Raw genomic sequence first — 20,398 nt, 5'->3', positions numbered from 1 at the left:
TTTAAATGTGTAGTATTTATTTAATTCATCTTTTTTAAAACAATTTTATTAGTTTTCAGTTTAATTATTTGTATTGTTTAAAGAAAACCAATGATCTCAATATTGACAAAAATAATCATGATTATGATTTTTACATAATCAAGCAGCTAATGCATGTAGGAGATTTGCACACAAAATTAAATTGGCATCTATAGTTCTTAGCCTTAACCTAAATTATTGTCTCCTCTACTACTATGGCTCACTTCTTCGTAACATTATGGACACTCAGTTTTCCCAAGCATGATGCACTGAAACCCTTGAGCTAACCCTCCCTGGCTCCTCACCATTACTGCCTTTCTGTACAGCTGTCATTTCTAAGCCTCGATCTGAAAGACTTTTCCCTGAGTGGACCACCACACATCCCACCTTTACAGCCATGTTGACCTCAGTCAACCTGTTGTCGTTGTGGACCCGATTTCTCAGTTCCAAGACAGGATGGTTGGGTTGGTTGCTATTGACACCTCTGGAGTCAGTACCTGCACAAGGTGCTTGCACCGGTCTGTGTTTCCTACTCCACCTGGACATCCTCCTCCACAGCTGGCACTGGGCGAGGCAACAGAAGGGCCTGGACTCGCAAACCACCTGGAAACTTCTCTTAAAGTTTTCATTGTAGTAGCCGTAGATGATGGGGTTAATGCTGGAGTTAGAGAAAGCCAGCCAGTGAGCAAAGGGGAAAATGTAGCTGGTTAGAAGGTCCACCACATCGCTGTCCAAGCCTGCATAGTCAGTCATCATCATGAGGGTCCAGAGTGGCAACCAGGACAACATGAAAAGCAAAGTCACCAGGATGAGCATCTTTATTACTCTGATCTTCTTCTGGGAAATCATTAGCTGACCACCCCTTCTACCCCCAACCTGACCTGTGGTGTTAGCCAGCTGTTGCTCCCTTTTTGCAACCACAGAACAATATAGTTTGACCCCAATACTTCCATACATTAGTGCTATGGTGGTAAGCGGCACCAGGTAGATGTGAGCAAACAGGACCGCTGTGTAGACCTTCCTCATTTTAGGGTTGGCAAAGTTTTCGTAGCAGGTGTACAGTGGGAGCGTTTGGTTGAAGTCATCTTTGTATATCAAGGAGTGGAAAGGAACCTTCCCGACAGTCAGTGCCACAGCAGCAGGACACATGATCGCCACTGCAAGCACCCAGATTAACACAATGGCTGCCTTGGCAACAAGTACAGTTGGCTTGGGTCGTAGAGGGTACACGATACACCGAAACCTGTAGTAGATAAGTAAAGAACATTAATGAAACAAATGAGCGATATGGTTAGACATCTTTTTTTTTTTTTACATTAATCATTTAGTCTTTGAAATCATCACAAATGTAATTGTCAATAAGTAGTCGGTTCCTTTACTATTTGCGTTTTACTAAATAGCAACTTGGTGTTTAAAAAAAAAAAATCAAAATCTGCAGCAGTTTAAAAAAAAAAAACATTTTTAATGAAGCTGTCATATGTATTGTGTTTATTGTTACTTAGCACATGCACGAAAGAACCTAAAACTCAATTTAAAGGCTTGATAGCTAAATCCTGGTTTTCCTCCAACTTTTCTCAAGCTCAATAGTGACAAAACAGAGGTTCTCCTCATTGGTTCAAATCCACAATATCAAAAACTGTCAGTTTTAATATCAACATTGACAACCGTTTCTCCCTCCCCCTGGGTCAAGAGTTTGGGTGTTATCCTGGACAGCACTCTATCATTTCCTGCCCACATCACTAACATCACCCAGTCTGCTTTCTTCCATCTCCGCATCATTAACCGTCAGTCCCTCACATCCAACAGCACTGCCGTCCTGGTTCATTCTCTGGTTACATCTCGCCTCGATTACTGTAACTCCCTGCTCCTTGGTCTCCCTCAAAAATCCATCCACAAACTCCAACTGTTCAGAACGCTACAGCCTGGATCATCACCAGAACTCCCTCCACTGTCACATCACTCCGGTACTACAGCGACTTCACTGACTTCCTGTCAAATACCACACTGACTACAAAATCCTGCTTCTCACTTTTTAAGGCCATTCACTACCTCACTCCTCCGTACCTGACTGAACTCCTGCAAGTCAACACTCCCACTTGCTCCCTCAGGTCGTCCGCATCCATCCACCTCAACCCCCACCAGCCCGTCTGACCACCACGGGGTCCAGAGACTTCAGCCGCTCTGCTCCACACCTGGAACTCCCTCCCCACTGACCCCTGGAACATTGACTCTCTTTCACTGTTCAAAATCCAGCTCAAAAATCCATCTGTTTAAACTGGCATATTGTACTTAAAAATCTCATATCACATTCCCTTTCTGTTTCAAATTGTTTAAATATTATTTGTTATTTCTTAGTTGTTGTTTTTTGTTGTTGTCACTGTACGGTGACCTTAAGTGATAAGAAAGGCGCCTATAAATAAAATGTATTATTATTCTTCTTCTTCTTATTATTATTATTATTATTATTAATAATAATAATAATAATATTATTATTATTATTATTATTAATAATAATAATAATAATATTATTATTTATTATTATTATCTTATTATTATTATTATTATTAATAATAATAATAATAATAATAATAATAATGAATAAGAGCTAAGTTTACTGACTATTTGACTATCAAAATAGTGGCTAGTTGCAGCCCTAATCCCAAATCAAGAGAGCCTGACAATTTGTGTTATATTTCTAATTTTGTTTAGCCCAAAAATATTCGCTATTTCAGCCCATGTCAGTGTTATATGTTCTCTATAAATTTTCATACAGATTTTAATGGTCCCCAAAGGATAAAACCTATGGTCTTTGGTGATCCTACATGGGGCTGAAACAACAGAGAGTTGGTTGGCCCCCAACTGAAGGGTTGGTGGTTCGATCCCTGACCGTCACAGCCTACATGTCGAAGTATCCTTGAGCAAGATACTGAACCCCAAATTGCTCCCGATGCTGTGTTCATCGGTTTGAATGAATTCCCAATGGTCGCAAATCGACTAGAAAAGCGCTATATTAGTGCAGGTCCATTTACCTTTTACCATTTACAGGTATGCTGAAAATAAGTCTTACTCAACACTTTTGGCAACAAGTTTTAAGCAATGTCCTTATGCGAATATATCTATCTATAAAGCAAGAAGCGTCTTTGTGTGTGTGTGTGTGTGTGTGTGTGTGTGTGTGTGTGTGTGTGGGTGTTTCTAAGGCATATCTCACTGACCGTTAGTCAGACTGACCTAAGATTTCGTATGTGGCTTGCACATGGCACGAAGGTGTGTATCCTTGATTTTAAAGATTTGATCTTTCAAAATATCATTATTTACGTAGGACGTGTTGCAGCATTGCACTGTTTCCGATTGGACGCCTTTTAGGGGAGCTCCGCCCCATTGTGTGATAGGCCTACACCTGGTCAGTAATCCAATTCACTCTGGATTTCCTCGCCTGACTCATCTCATCTGTAAGTCTATTTAGCCTACCTGTCTTTCGGAGTTTTAAAGTGCGCTACAAGGTTTGATTTTCCAATAGTATTTGAATAGTTTCCAGCAAATATCAATGTTCAATGTGTATGTGCTGCATGGTGTGCGTACCTTATGAAAAGTAAGTGTTTTATGGAGTTGCAGACATTGTAGTGTGGCATGTAAATAACAAATACATACTTCCTACGGTCGCTGCACTAGCAGACCTATAAAACTAATCAACTGAGATTTATATTAATATTGGATTTTTAATTATACATTCAGTTAAGTATACATTCAGTTAAGTAATTGGTCTACATTGGTTTAACATTTACTATCCAAATAAATCACAGATTTTCTGTTTCATACAACACACTTTATTATTTTGACAGTACATTAGTTTTCTATTTGAAGCGCGCACATTTAGTTAGCTTTTGTACAGTCTTTGTTGGTATAGTTTCATAATTTCTGTTCTTTTTGAGTTACTAGTGCTGCTGCTGCTGCTGCTGGGAGCTGGGAATGCCAGGATCCGCCCTCACAAGCTCAGTCCTTTTATGGAAGAGGGTGCTCACCATTTAGTACTTCACTGTTTACTTTCTTTAGACAAATATTAATTTCAATTATTCATTTTGATTGGTTAGTATAGATTGTTTATTTAAGTGAGTTAATTCTCCTGATTTGCTTTGTTGGTAAATTAGCTGTAGTCTTTTGTGTTCAATGTTTGTCAACCCCCTCTTGTGTTTAGTATGGGTTGATCACCCACTATATTAGTTCCCTCTTGTGTTTAGTCATGAGGTCTGTTTGTCTTCTGTTAGTTTGTTCAGTTGACCGTTATACAGTTTTGTTAATTTGACCTATTTTATGGGCCCAATTCTTTATTACTTTTATTTGAACATTTTGTGGCTTTATACTTTGAGTAAATAAATATACTACCTGTCATCCTCATTGCTGACTGACTCGGTCCCTCACAGCCCTCAAGGATTCCTCGAGAAAATAAATAAAGGATAAATGAAATGAAATCTTGCGCCGTCATCTACCGCCCCCTCAAATACAACAAGGACTTAACAACTGAAATTATGCTTTAATATTCACGTGTGCTGTTCTGAAAACTGAAGGACTTTCTGAGCCTTATTGACTCTTTTAATTTGGTGCAGTGTGTGTCTGGTCCCACACATGAACATGGACACACTTTAGACCTCGTCCTCTCATGGTTTATCTGTGTCTAACTTGGAGATCTGTGACGATGTGTTTTCTGATCATATGCCTTTGCTGTTTGAAGTTGCTTTCTCCTGTGCTGAAGTTAAATCCGGCGCTCCTGTTCAGAGATGTCGGATTTTTAACTGTTGCACTGCCGGTCATTTCTCTGTGCCTCCTGTCTCTGCTGACACTGAGGAGCTCAGCTCCTTGTTTCGGTCCTCCTGCCGGACCATACTGGACTCTGTGGCTCCATTAAAAACTGTGCAGTCCAAAGCTAAATCTGAGCCCTGGTTTAACAACATAACTTGTGCAGCTAGACGGGAGTGCCGTAAAGCTGAACGAAAGTGGAGGAAGGACAAGCTGCAGGTTTCCTTCCAAATCCTTAAGGACTGTTGGCGATACCAGAGGACCGTTAAAGAAACAAAAAGAGAATACCTGTCCAACATCATTGAGTCCAACCATCACATTCCGCGTGTGTTATTTAAAACCATTGACACTGTTCTTAATGCCCCACAGCCTGTCAGCTTGGAGGCATCTCCTGAAATGTGTGATAGCTTCCTGCACTTTTTTATTGATAAGGTTGCTACTGCTAGGTCCCTCATCTCTGCTCCTACATCTGACCCCTCAGTCACTGCTCCTTGTTCTGCAGCTTTTCATGGTTTTGAGCCAGTGTCTTTTTTAGGGGACCTGGTTGGCCATATTAAGCCATCAGGTTCTCCTTGTGACGCTGTCTCTGCTCATTTCTTTAAAGAGGTTTTCACCAGTATAGGGCAGTCTGTATTAAATGTCATTAACAGTAGTCTGTCTACTGGTCGCGTTCCTCTAAGTTTTAAGTATGCAGTAGTACAGCCCCTACTGAAGAAACCTAGCCTCGATTGCAGCGTGCTGGCCAATTTTAGGCCTATCTCCAAGCTGTCCTTTATCTCTAAGGTCTTGGAGAAGGTTGTATACGGTCAGCTACAGTCTTTCCTGATGTGCATGGTGTCCTGGAGGTGCTCCAATCTGGTTTTAAAACTATGCATAGCACAGAGTCAGCTCTACTCAGAGTTTTTAATGACATCCTCCTGGCTAATGACTCCCGTGACTATGCAGTAGTTGTTCTGTTGGACCTGACTGCAGCGTTTGATACTGTGGACCATAGCATTGTAGTGGCTCGGTAACGCCACCTAGTTGGCATCTGTTGTACATCTGGAGTCCAGCCCTGCTCCGCTGCTGTATGGGGTTCCACAGGGGTCGATTTTAGGGCCCGGCCCAGAACGCTGCTGCTCTCCTGTGCATTTTAGAGTCCATTTTAAGATTCTTTTATTTGTTTTTAAATCTTTAAATGGTCTCGCCCTGCCTTACCTCACTGAGCTCCTCCACCCCTACGCTTCTGCTCGGTGCCTCAGGTCAGCTGATCTGCTGCTCCTGGAGATACCGAGATCAAAACGGAAGCTCAGAGGGGACAGAGCTTTTTCTATTGCAGCCCACAAGCTGTGGAATGAGCTGCCATTGAAAACAGACAAGCCTCCTCACTGTCCATTTTTAAAACTCATCTTAAAACCTATTTTTATTTCTTGGCTTTTAACCACGCATGAGACTCTGCCCTTGTTTTTAGTGTTTTATGGTTTGCTTTTATTTATTGTTTTTTAAAATTGTTTTTTAAAGCAATGGAACTATTTATTTTAGTGTTTATTCCTGTTTTATTTATTTTATTCTCTCTTGTTCTGTTTGTTTATGTACAGCACTTTGTTGCGGCTGTGGTTGTTTTAAAGTGCTTTACAAATAAAGTTGAGTTGAGTTGAGTAAACATAATGGCATGATTCCAGGATCAGGATCTCAGGATCTCAAAAACCCATTTGCAGAAACCTAAGTTGGAAGGAGGACTAGGCCTACATGTATTCAGACACTACTATTGGGCTACTTATATTTTGAGTCTTAATGTTCTGGCAACTTGGCGCTTCAGATAGTTTTTCAAATGGGATCCCCTTGTGGCTGCGTATGGAGGCTAACTCTGTCACCAACTCTTCGTTGCCAGCCATCTTGTCCTTCAAGTTAGATCAGCCTGGGTCTTTGAAAAGCCTGAGTTTTGTTTTAAAAAATTCTGTCAGGATACTAAACGAGGTTAGAAGAACCAGCAATATATTTCAGTGCATATTCAAATTTGTTTTAATCATTCTTTCTTGACCCCGTGGACGGATACGACTTTTCATGCCTGGAGGAAGAAGTGCTTAATCTTCATTGAGGACTTGTATGCACATGGGAGGTTTGCATCATTTGGTATACTGAAAGAAAAATTTGAGCCAGTGTCAGTCACATTTTTTCAGTATTTGCAAATCCAGCACTGTGTCCGGTTCAAGATCTGTAATTTCGAAACCCTTCCAGGGAAGCATAATTTTTTTGATATCTTACAGAACCCTCCTAACTCCAGGCATCTTGTCTCTAAATTGACAGCTGTACCAGAGCCTCTACTGTCAGAGTTATGGATTCTTGGAGGGAGGAATTGGGTATTGAACATTTTGGTTCTGCCCTTCACTTACTTGACTGGATGAAACTATTCAACTGGTACTCTAGGGCCTACTCTAGAACTATTTAATTGGAAGGTGGTCGTGCCATCTCCGGTTGCTGTCAAGACTCTCTGTGTCTTCCCAAAGCTACACAACAATCTTTAATGCTGGTAATGGTTATTGCTAAGAGACTCATTTTGAAGGAATCCCGTCCAGAGATGGATGAATGACATAATTTCTGTCATACAAAAGGAGAGACTCAGGTTCTTGAGGACTCATTCGGTCAAAAAATTCTCTGCTATTTGGGATCCATTCCTTGCCTGTTTTAATGAGGTTGGAGGAGATTAAGTAACATGGGCCTGTGACCTGCCTGGTAAACCTTCTCTGCCCTGTGTGACACTTGATGCATTGTATACTTCACGCTCTCTGTACAACTGGTGGCCCTTTTTCGTTTTAATTTCTATTTTATATATTTTATTATTATAATTATACTTGTATTTTAAAATTCTGCTAACAGACATCGTTATCACTATTAATGTAATTGTCTTTAATTGTTTGTTTCATGTGAAAGACTTTAAATAATATATATATTTTTTTTAAATTAGGGTGGTTCATAGACAGGGATGCACAGAGTTAAGAGGAGCTTGCTGAGGCTGTAGAGCTGTTTGGAAAGCTACCGTATGAGTAGATGAAGCAAGTGAAGGAACAAGTGAAGTATTTGATGATCATGAAAGGGGGATGCAGAGTGCAGAGGATATTTGGCATACTTTGAATGTGGGATCTCTAAATTGGCAGGATGTCAAATGAAAATTGTCTAACTTAAAACATTTTTTTTATGTAGCACTTAATAATGCACTTTGGGTACGCACAGCTGGGTCAGAATTACAGACCTGAGTTAACGTATTTTAAAATGAGCCGCCAGCACAAGGTAAGGAAATGGCACAGACTATAAGAGCCAAATATTAAATGAATGGTGGTTAGAGTAAGATTATCAAACGTTCACAACAATATGTAACTGTATGATATTAGCATTAGTATGATGATGAATGCAGACTGCACTCATACTCATTCACCCGTTCACACACACACATTCATACTGGTGGCTGAGGCTAACCTACAATGGTGCCAAATACCACCATTGGGTATTCATTCACACACCGATGAACACAGCATCAGGACCTATTTGGGGTTCAGTATCCTGCCCAAGGATACTTAGACATGTAGGCTGCCATGGTCTGGGATCGAACCGGCAACATTCCTATCAGTTGGTGACCACTCTACCAACTGAGCCGCCCCACATATACTGTTAATCTAACGTTGTGTTGCTGTAGGCCTTATTAACTATTTAACCCCCTTTACCTTACTTGTATTCTGGCAATTATATTTAAACATATATTTAAACACTCCACCAGATTTAATTCTGTAATTATTATTTTTTTGCTTGCATTTCCAGGCCTGCCTGACAGTGGAGGTCTGCAGTCAGACTGTGTTGCACAGAGTTGGAATAATTTTTTTTTTCAGACACAATCATTGTGATATGTTCGAAAGAGATTGATGTACTGATAAAGTTTTGAGAAGATATACACTTTATCTGTCAATAATAAATCACATTGTCACAATCATTTCATGGAAAGAGGTAAAAAATATTATTCCAACTTTATGGGCGAGCGTGTACTTTGGGGGTCTCTGTTGAATCAGACTGGCATGGTGTTACATGGGAAGGGCTCAGTACCATCAAAGAGCACAAAAGCTAGAAAGAGAAAATTACCAAAATTTTAATGAACCACTCACAATGGACTGGCTACCTCACAATGGGTGTGGAGACAGCCCAGTGGAAGAAGCTGGGTATTGCCTGTGGAGCATCAGCCTTCTTCTTAAAAACCAAAACACACAAAAAAATAACACAAGCAGGAAAGACAACAACAAACAACCCTTCAAGAGGGGAAGGTACAAACCTCAGCACACACTAACCTTTCAACAGCTATGGCCACCAGGGTGAAGACTGATGCAGAAACAGATACTCCCTGCACAAAGCCACTCATCTTGCAGATGAAGTTGGAAAAAGGCCAACCTGTTGGGAAAAAAGGACAAATGCTCGTTCACCGTAACCTCATGAATTAATTGTTAACGACTGATAATAATGTAGCAGGAAGGCGTTTCAAGTTGTCTACAGTGTGTGAATTATTATTACTGAAGTGCTGTTTCTCAGGATGATTTTTATTACTCAAAAGACTCAATGTTCAATTGAATCCTAAACCATACTTTAGATCTAATGATAAATGGAAGTAAAATCTGTTTATATTGATAAAAGCGTCTTGTTAAAGTGCAAAAGAAGGTCACTTAAAAAAGGTCTTGGTATATTTTTGGTCATGTTCTCAGTCTCATGTCATATTGCTACTTCAGTACCTTGTCAAGAATAAATATTACTGGGACCACTACAGAAAATTGCCAAGATTTTAATATACAGGAATTCAACTACACTGATAGATGGTAAACATTAAATTTAAACAATACTTGTTTATATGTTCATGTTCATATATATATATATATATATATATATATATATATATAATCCTGATCATAAGTCCGCTTGACGCAACCAACAGCTTGTGGTATAACAATGTTCCCCTTGCACAGATGTAACCAAGGTTACGAGAGCCACACATACACCTTCTGACACATTTTTTATTATGTTGTTTATTAAAGATTACCAATTCAATTAACTCTCACAGGTCTCATCAGCATTGTTTCTAGCAGCTGCAGGCAGCTGTTTTTCACGGGAAAAAGCTCTCATGAACCAACTGTATACTGTATACCTGTCCAGCACCAGATAATGACCTGAAAAGGTTAGCGACTAGCTGATGAAAATAGTGAAAGACCATGTTTCTTATTTGATATGTCTGTTACCCTATATAGACTTCACTTTTGTGTTATGAAACATTTAAATGGTGCTGCTACATTCATACATTTTCACATGGGGCTGGTGTAAATACAGATTATATTATTAAACTTTGTTGAATGTTTTGGGGTTCATTGGTAAAGAGGTTCACGGGTGGGTGGGGAAAGAGATCAGCGAGGTAGCGGTTCACTTCCACAATAGTGTTGGTGATTCGGTGACGTTCGAAGCACTTTGCTGCTTCGAACGTCATGAGTCACGTGACCAAACCACGCCTCGGCACAGTGCTTTGGGACGTTTGCTTCATGAGCTACCGCGCATGTGTCGGAGCTTCAAGTGTCAGCAGACCATCACTACATGCTAGTAAATAAATACGTTTTAAGTTCGCAGATGTTTGATTGACTACAAGGAGCCACCGCATGACGACGCGTCAATTACGTATCCCGGTACCAGCCCCTCATTGTGGCTTAGGTTTTGTTTTGTCGAAATCAAGTCACAACATTAAGTCGTTGGCCATCGTTCATGGAGGAAGACTCAACGCTGGATTTCCTACATGTGTTTGGCAGCTTGGAGGATGTTTACAACCGTTCCCCTGGAGACGCACCGGTCATCAGCTGATTCATTCATCCGGATTGTGACATCACGGTGCCCACCGCTTGTGAGGTAAAGAGTAGCGCTACCAACGTTCTGGCCATATTAAAAGTGTGCACACAACTTTGCGAGTGTAAATCCAATGCATTGGTCGCTAAAATAACACTGATAAATTGAACTGTATATCTTTGCTTTCATCTCGGATGTGTGTTGCGGTGTGAATTAAAGGACATTATGGACGGTTAAGCAGACGTGGCTGCTGCGGAGCCAGTGGCTGCTGCATCCTCTGTGGAAGAGGGAAATGTTAATAAGACAGAACCTGTAAAAAGTAAACGGTCTATTATATTAACACACAAAGCTCTTGTTGCAAAGGTAGAAAAGTTACAAGATGTAAGAAAAGACAAATTAAGTAAGGTTAAAAAAACTAAGAAATGTAACTCAAGAGCATATGCAGAGTGGTAATGCAAAAGAGGTAAAACATACACTGCAAAAAATAGTGCTTTTGTGTGGGGAAGCCAAAGACGCTCATGTGGCTCTGGATGCCTTTAATGTCCACTGAAGAAAGTGATAAACAAGACACTTGGTTTGCTGCAAAAAATATTGTTGAAAATGGTTTCATTTCTGAAGTTGAAAAATGGTTGGTACATGATCATGGTGGTGATGATGGTGGTGAAGTTGATGATGTTCACCCTGATGACAGCATATCAAATGTTGCCAGTAGACATTCTCACCGAAAAAGCATGTGTATAGTAAAGGAAGTAACAAAAGTGGTAAAAGCAGTAATAAAAGTGGCAAAACCACAGCTTCATCTCTCCTTAAAGCAGAAGCAGAAAAGGCTGCACTTCTCGCTAGAGCTGCAGCTGAAAAGGGAGGGCATGCTCTTGAGGCCCAGGAAGAGCAGCTGAGAAGAAAAAGCGAGCAGCTCAAGATTGATGCTGAAATAGCTGCATCCACTGCAAAGCTAGCAGCTTTTCAAGCTGCTGCAGAATGTTCCAGTAACTCACAAGCACCTTCTGATGGAATGAATTCTTACTGGCAAAGGAATGAAGAACAAAACCCAAATTCCAAAGGACTCAATCCTGCAGCAAACTCATTTAAACCACACACGTGGGGTGCAATGCCACAAAGCAGCTTGACAGTGGCCCAAAAGGATCCAAGTGCACTTAACGCACACTCTGAGAAAAAACCACAGCCGACCTTTGGATCAAAATATGAGACAAAGCGGAAAAGGGAAACAGAATCATTTGGAACAATGCAGTATGGAGATACACAACAAAGCCTCTCTCTGCCAGTCAATAGTGTGCAGTCTGCATCAGTGGAGCAACAGCATTTATATTCTGTACCAGTACAAGGAGACCTGTGCACCATAATGCACCAACAAAATGAAATTACAGAAGCTCTGGTTCAACAACAGTGCTTAATGTCCTTGCCTTCTCGAGACATTCCAGCATTCGACGGCGATCCTCTTGAGTATAAAACCTCCATAAGAGCTTTTGAACATCGTGTGGAATCAAAGGCTAGCAAAGCTGACTGCCTTTATTTTTTGGAGCAATTTACAAGAGGGCAACCCAGAGAATTGGTGAAGAGCTGTCAGCACATGATTCCTGACAGAGGTTATCAACTGGCTAAAGAGCTTCTCCAAGAACATTTTGGAAACCAATATAGGATTGGTACAGCCTACATGGAGAAGGCTTTGACGTGGCCTGCAGTGAAGGCAGAGGATGTGGGAGCACTGCAAGCCTTTTCTCTATTTCTGCGAAGTTGTTGCAATGTAATGGAGGAACTTCAATATGTGCAAGAGCTGGACATGCCAACTAACATGAGAGCAATCATGACAAAGTTGCCATTTAAGTACAGAGAAAAATTGAGGATACGGGCATATGAAATACTGGAGAGGTATAATCGTAGAGCTTGCTTTAAAGATATGGTCTCATTTATCGAACGTCAAGTTAAGATAATTTCTGATCCACTTTTTGGGGACATCCAAGAAAATGGTATGTCACAGGAGCAAGTATTGCGACAGGCGCTTAACTTGTGAAGATTGTGGTCAGAACCATCCTACGGTGCTTCATATCTCTGGAAAGATAAGAGCCAGCACAAGAAGTGAACACACTAAAGGCACAGCACATGTTAAACCACTTACATCAGAAACTTGCTGACATACAGGGGCCGGAAAGGAGGATAGAATTTTGCCTATCTTGCCAGTTCAGGTTAAATCCATCAGAGGAAACAAGATAATACAAACATATGCGTTCCTGGATCCTGGGAGTATGGCTACTTTCTGCTCAGAGCATCTTATGCAAAGGCTGAACATTACTGGTAGGAAAACCAGTTTCCTTTTGCGCACTATGGGACAGGAAAGGGTTGTTTTAACTAGCACCCTGAATGGGTTGGAGGTGGCTGGTCTTGGCAGTAACAGCTTCTACAGTCTCCCAGAAGTATTCACACAAAATAAAATGCCTGTGACCACCAGTAACATTAACACACAGGGAGAATTGCAGAAGTGGCCATATCTCTCCGATGTACATATCCCCTTTATTGATGCTGATGTCGAACTGTTGATTGGTATTGGAACCATGGGAGGTCATCAACAGCAAAGAGAATGCCCATTCTTGGCTGGGTAGTTAATGGTCCCCTTCAGGATGGAGAAAGCAGCAGGCCCAAAACAGGATTCTCAGTGGCTGCTGTCAATAGGATTTCTGTCTGTAAACTAAAGGAAATGCTGAGCAACCAATACAGGCATGACTTCAATGAGCGGAGTTCGGAGGAATAAGGAGTATGAAGAGAAGATAATAGGTTCTTAAAGATGATGGACGAGTCATCACAGCTGCAGGATGGACATTACAGTTTGAAAATGCCCTTCAGAAAGGACCAGTTCTTGCTTCCTAACAACCTTTCTATGGTTAAGCAAAGGCTGCTGGGATTAAAGGGGAAGTTCAGGAAAGATGAACTATTCCACAAGGAATGTACCAGCTTCTTCACTGATGTAAGTGCCTCGACATCAGCTAGAAGGTGAAAACGGAAAGCTCTGGTATATACCCTATCATGGTGTATACCATCCCAAAAAGGGTACATTGCGTGTTGTGTCTGACTGTTCAGCTGAGTTTAAGGGAACTTCACTCAACAGCCAGCTGCTACAAGGCCCAAACCTGACTAGTTCACTGTTGGGTGTTCTAACCAGATTCAGACAGGAGCCAGAGGCATTTATGGGAGACATTAAAGCTATGTTTTACCAAGTTAGGGTGGCTGAAGAGGACAAAGACAACCTATGCTTTTTGTGGTGGCCAGAGGGCAATGTGAACCAAGAGATTGAAGAATTTCGAATGGCAGTTCATTTGTTCGGGGCTGTCTCTTCCCCAAGTTGTGCCAGTTACGCACTCAGGAGAAATGACAATGACAATCAGGACAATCAGGCTAACTTCTCACTAGAGGTTGTGGAAACAGTCAGAAGAAACTTTTATGTCGATGACTGTTTGAAGAGCTTGCGCTCAGACGAGGAGGCAGTTGCCATGGTTCAAGCTCTCACCGAAATCTGCCAAAAGGGAGGCTTCACTTTGACAAAGTGGATCAGTAATAGCTGGGCAGTATTGCAAACCATTGAAGAGGAGCACAGAGCGAAAGATTTTAAAGAACTGGATAGAGATGAGCTTCCAGTCGAACGAGCTCTTGGGCTGCAATGGTGTGTGGAGTCAGACACATTTAAGTTCAAAATGACAATGAAAGAACAACCACAGAGCAGGCGAGGAATGTTGTCTATAATCAGCTCAGTTTATGATCCTCTGGTTTTCTTGGCCCAGTAACCCTCCCAGCCAAAGTCATGCTGCAAGAGCTCTGTTGGAGACGTTGTGGATGGGACGATAACATACCTGCAGACATCAGCCATCAGTGGAGAAGGTGGCTGGAAGACCTGAAAAGGTTGGCAGCATTCAAAGTTGAAAGATGCATTAAGCCCAAAGACTTTGGACAGCCTATTAAGGCACAGCTGCACAACTTCTCTGATGCTAGTTAGGGTGGATTTGGTACTGTTACTTACCTCTGGATTGAAAACTGTATGATGGTCCATGTTTCTTTCCTGTTGGGTAAGGCAAGAGTTACCCCTCTAAAACCAATAACCATTCCCCGTCTGGAGCTTGCGGCTGCTGTTCTGGCTGTACGGGTGGATCGAATGTTGAGAGCGGAGTTGGAACTGCCACTGGATCATTCGACTTTCTGGACAGACAGCACTGCAGTGCTCAAATACATGAAAAATGAGGATAAGCGTTTTCATACATTTGTATCAAATAGGGTAACAACTATTAGAGATGCAACTGAAGTCTCTCAGTGGAGGTATATTAATACCAAAGACAACCCAAAGAAAGGACTTACACGCTCTTGAGCTCCATAGAAAGGAGGCAGGTGGATCATCTCTCAATGTGTCACTGGAAATGGAGAGGGCCAAAAGAGCCATTGAAAGCCAGATGTTGTCAGCTGAGGATCTCTTGGATGCTGAAAAGGCCGTCATTCACTACAGTCAACAAAAGAGGTTCAAGGAAGAAATTGCTGCCCTATCAGCTGGAAAATCTGTGTCAAGAGACAGTTGTGTGTATAAGCTTGATCCACATTTGCAGGATAGATTTTTGAGAGTAGGAGGACGATTGAGTAAGGCTGTTGTGCCAGAAGAGACTAAGCATCCACTCATTCTCTCAAAAGATCAACACATCTCTACGCTCATATTGAGGCATATTCACCAACAGGTGGGTCATAGTGGAAGAAATCACACTCTGTCCAAGCTGCGTGTTAGAGCGTAAAGCTTATACAGCTTCTACCTCTCACCCGGGTTCTTTCTTCCAAACTTGGTCTTACAAAACACTCAGAACAAATGAATAAAGTCAACCATTTATTGAAAGAATCATAGCCAAATGCAATGCTCAGCGCTGGACTCTGCCATGTGACCCCGATGGCACCACAGGACAGAGTGATTACAAAAAACCTTGATGTTACACACAGCTTGTTGGATTTTGGCGAAATCCCGGACAATGGGTGGGCTCTTTAACGCAATTGGTCAATTTGTAAGTGATATGCATTGGTTGCCACCCCTTAACCAAGCATCTGGGGATTGAACATCTCACTGACCTTTCAAACTTTATGTGCGTGAGTTGTTTGCTGAAGCTTCACATCCTATCCTTTGCTCCCCCATGCATACCTTTCCCTGAACTCTGACCTCTCCTAACCGTAATTGACCCAGTCCTGTCAGTGAATGACCCAGGTCAGAATTTTAAGTCTCCCCCACTCCCACATGCGCAACAAGTTTTGGATAACAAATTCTAATGCAGCTGTGAGAAAAATTATATCACAATGCTGCTTCTGCAGGCGATATAAGGGAAGAGTAGGCGAGCAAAAAATGGCAGACCTACCGACGGAAAGGCTTCTTCCTGATCTCCCTCCCTTTACAAATGTCGGAGTAGATTACTTCGGGCCTTTGGAAGTAAAGAGAGGTCGAAGTCTCTGTAAACGTTATGGTGTCATCTTTACCTGTCTTGCAAGCAGAGCCATTCATCTGGAAGTAGCTCCATCCCTGGACACTGATGCATGTATTAATGCTATTCGAAGGTTCATCAGTTGAAGAGGAAAAGTGTTCAGTATGCATTCAGATAATGGAACCAATTTTGTAGGAGCAGAGAAAGAGCTGAGGGATGCGATATCATCATTAAATCATAACCGGATACAGGGAGTTCTTATGCAAGATGGCATCCAGTGGAAATTCAACCCACCTTCAGCATCACACCATGGTGGTGTCTGGGAACGTGCTATCCAGATGGTGAGGAAAGTTCTCACTTCTGTGCTGCACTTACAAACTCTGGATGATGATGGTCTTCATACAGTCCTGTGTGAGATTGAATCTATATTGAATGGTCGGCCCCTCACCAAGCTCTCAGACGATCCTAATGACCTCGAGCCTCTCACTCCTAACCACATTCTTCTGATGAAAGGGAAACCAGTTATGTCACCGGGACTTTTTAACAAGGATGATGCATATGTGAAAAGGAGATGTCGACAAGTTCAGTATATTGCAGATCTATTTTGGAAAAGATGGGTACAGGAATACCTCCCTCTGCTGCAAGAACGCAGAAAATGGAATCAGAAAAGGAGAAACTTCATTCCTGGAGACATTGTTGTTGTAATGGATTCTGCTGCTCCTCGTGGATCGTGGCTTCTGGGCAGGGTTTTGGAAACTTTCCCGGACAAAGAAGGATTAGTACGCTCTGTGCGTCTCCAGACGAAGACAAATGTCCTGGAAAGACCTGTCAGTAAGCTTTGCTTGTTGCAGGAAGCCACTGGCAGTTGTGGATGAGATATAGTGACCACAAAAAAGAAAAGAAAAAAAAGAAAAAGAAAAGGGGGGTTATGTTTACAAATGGTTGAGTTTTTTGTTGGTGTGTGGTTCACTGTATATGCATGTCACTTAAGTCAGGGCTCTAATTGTTTACACATGAAGGTAATTGTAATGTCCATGGCCATTCAATTAGGGGCTGGGGTGTTAGAGCCATTTATATCTGTGTCAAAGTCATTCTCTGATTGCCGCAGTAGGTGGCGTATTGGACAACAGCATGTGTGAATGCATAAGTAGAGGAAGAGGTCATTACTCCTCAGGTGTGTTGCTTACCGGGAGAAGCCCACAGTTTTTGACCGCCGTTTAACTACCGGCTAACCTTTAAGCCCTTTTGTTTGTTTTATGCCAGTTACTGATGTAAATGTGTGTATAGCAAAGCTGTAGTGATACATGCTAGTAAGTAAATATGTCTTAAGCACAAGTTCGCAGATGTTTGATTGACTATAAGGAGTCAATCATGACGACGCGTATCCCGGTACCAGCCCCTCATTGTGGCTTAGGTTTTGTTTTGTCGAAATCAAGTCACAACACTAATATAATGGTGCGTTCAGAGGTGGTTTTCTGCATACCTTGGTTGTAACAAGTGGTTATTCGAGTTACTGTTGCCTTTCTATCATCTCTAACCAGTCTGACCATTCTCCTCTGACCTCTGGCATCAACGAGGCATCAAGGCTCACTGGATATTTTCTCTTTTTCAAGCTATTCTCTGTAAACCCTAGAGATGGTGTCTCTTAAATCACCTTTCTTCCATCCATTCTGATGCTGGTTTGAACTTCAGCAGCTTGTCTTCACCATGTCTACATGCCTAAATGCATTGAGCTGCTGCCATGTGATTGGCTGATTAGTAGGGTTGCCAACCGTCCCTTGAAAAACGGAATCGTCCCGTATTTAGAAACAAAAGCACCCGTCCCGTATTGAGGTGAAAAGGGACGCACTTTGTCCCGTATTATTGTGACAGTCAAAAAATAGTCAGTAAATGCCAATGAAAATTTAATAACAGGGCGCTTTATATGTAAACTTACGGTAAACTTGTTCCAAGGCCCCGTCCTGCTCTGTGACCAATGAACTGACAGCATATTCACACACGAGTATGACGATACAGAATACGCTCATCCCATTGGTTGAGGAGAAGAGAGCAGAAGACAACAAAGCAGCATGCGTAGGTGACAGTGACACAGACGCCGACACTGCTTTACGGGGCGCTACACCTTCGAGCAGCAATGTGTCTAGTACCCCTCCGAGAAAAAAACAGAAAAGGATGCAAAAATACTGAAGAATGGGTAAAAGGAAGCACCTGGGTGGAAAAAGTGTGTGATAACATCTATAAAGCACACTGCACGTTGTGCCGGCGCTCTTTTTCCTTAGTCCATGGTGGACTGACTGATCTGAAACAACATGCTTCCAGTACTGCGGTCACGCCATCTGCACTTTAAATTTTAGTGCGCAATTACATTGCACTTTACGGCCCTGTCAGCTGCATGACTCCAAAATAGCCATTCAATTGTATTCATGCTGCTCCAATAAAATAAATACATCAATTTGTTATCAGCAAACTCCAGTGCATTCTTGAAGACCAGGTCCCCATGTGTTCATGACATGAATTTAATGCCTTTTTACTGAACCAATTTGGAATTATGGAATGCTATAATCTTCCAAAATGGCCATTCAATTGCATACATGCTGCATTTTAAAAGCCAACTAAAGGAGTGAATCAAATTGTTATCAGCAAACTCCACTACATCTTTGAAAAACAGGCTAATTGTTATTTTGTGTTAAAGTGAATTGCTGGATAATCATTTGTTTTCTATGTATTCATGTCACACAAAAATATGCATCTAATTCAATTCAGGAGTCAAATTGTTAAAAAATCATTTTACCTGCAAAAAAGGGGCTAAAAAATTCCACCACACCAGAATGGGTGAAGGCAATCGGGTCGGCCGGCCCTGCCAATGAAGTGTCCCTTATTTATTTTTCGGGGAGTTGGCAACCCTACTGATTAGATATTTAAGTTAACAAGCAGTTGAACAGGTGTACCTAAAAAAGTGGCCAGTGAGTGTATGTTGTAGTGAGGTTATAAATTATTGTTCATGTAATTTTAAATTTAAATAATTCTTCTCTTTTTTGCTCAAAAAGGCTGCTCTTTTTAAAAAATAAAAAACCCCATTGCCTTGTATCTTACCATTTTATTTTTTTGGTGGAGAGAAGGAATATAAAGCAAAGTTATTACTGGAGCAAAGAACCTACAGTGTGGTATCATCAGAAAACCATTAGCCTGAGAGACAGCAATCTCAAGATTATTTCCACCACACTGCAGGCGGGCTCAGAAAGGCTTGAAAGAGAGAATCTATCATATAGTAATCCAGCTTAAGACAAGAACTGAAAAAAAAAGTGTAAAGCTATGTTTTTAAAATGCAAATCCGTTACCTTTCAGGGACATGTAGAGGCCAGATATCTGCCGCTGTTGGCCACTTTTTTTGTTGGCATATGAAGGTATAAGAATGAACCAGGTGTGTACTGTGCAACATTTACTGTTTTAAAAATGTAATTTAAATCAGAAGTTGAAACACGTCACAGTCCACACAAGAAGAAGAGCTCACAAGGACAGAGGACTAGATAGAGTCTAGAAAGAGTTTAAACTAAGTCTAAGTAGGACAACATTCATGTTGTGGTCAGTTTGTACCAGTTTGTACCAGTGTGGCAGCATCAGATGTTGATGGTCACTTCGGTAAATCTTAAAATCAACCATGAGATTTGACTGATGATGAGGTGAGTACTACTTATTATGACAGGGTATTTACCGGAGATGAGATTGTCCACCAGTGTTGTAGGGATGCAGAAGATGCCCACAAGTAGGTCACTGATAGCCAGGTTGAGGATGAAGAGGTTGGTGACTGTGCGCATACGACGGTTTTTCAGTACAATCAGACACACCAGGATGTTCCCCACCATGCACAGCAAGAAGATGAACAAGTAGGCCAGGATGTAGCTGGCAGCCACAAACAGAGAGTGCTGATAGTAGGGAAAAAAGGTAATGTTGGTGACGTTTGAGACGCCATCTAGGCTGGTGTTTATAATAGCTGCTATAACAGTAGATCCCTCCAACTCCATCCCTTCTTCGGCCATGTTGAGTATGTCCATCTAGGATGAACCCTGCAGGGGGGATCAAAATGGTGACAAGAAAAGATCATTTTTAAAAGTCTGAGATAATAAAGCATGAAATCATAGACAGATAAAGTAATAAATCACTAAGAACACATAATGTGCAGAAATCACAATAAAAAAGATGACAGTAAGCATAAACGCCAAACCTATATAGAAAACACAAAATCAAAGACAGAAATAACCCCGGCAACTAAGAAACACGTACAGTCTTTAAAAAGGACTAAAAGTCTG

At 41.4% G+C, this 20,398-nt stretch overlaps 1 protein-coding gene across 1 annotated transcript in view; it reads right to left on the bottom strand.

Moving 5' to 3' along the window:
- Positions 1-264: 264 nt before the first annotated feature.
- npffr1l2 (neuropeptide FF receptor 1 like 2) overlaps positions 265-20,398 on the bottom strand; it is a 34,041-nt gene continuing 13,907 nt past the window's right edge. Inside the window, exons 2-4 of the mRNA XM_059337292.1 lie at positions 19,804-20,155; positions 9,120-9,219; positions 265-1,261 (exon numbers count right to left, since the gene is read on the bottom strand). Of these exons, the coding sequence (XP_059193275.1) occupies positions 265-1,261; positions 9,120-9,219; positions 19,804-20,143 (1,437 nt within the window). The 5' untranslated portion in view covers positions 20,144-20,155. The remainder of the gene's footprint in view (positions 1,262-9,119; positions 9,220-19,803; positions 20,156-20,398) is intronic.

This window comes from Centropristis striata, chromosome 7 (assembly GCF_030273125.1).
Source record: "Centropristis striata isolate RG_2023a ecotype Rhode Island chromosome 7, C.striata_1.0, whole genome shotgun sequence".
Classification (NCBI taxonomy): Eukaryota; Metazoa; Chordata; class Actinopteri; order Perciformes; family Serranidae; genus Centropristis; species Centropristis striata.
This window is presented reverse-complemented; position numbering and strand designations above follow the sequence as displayed.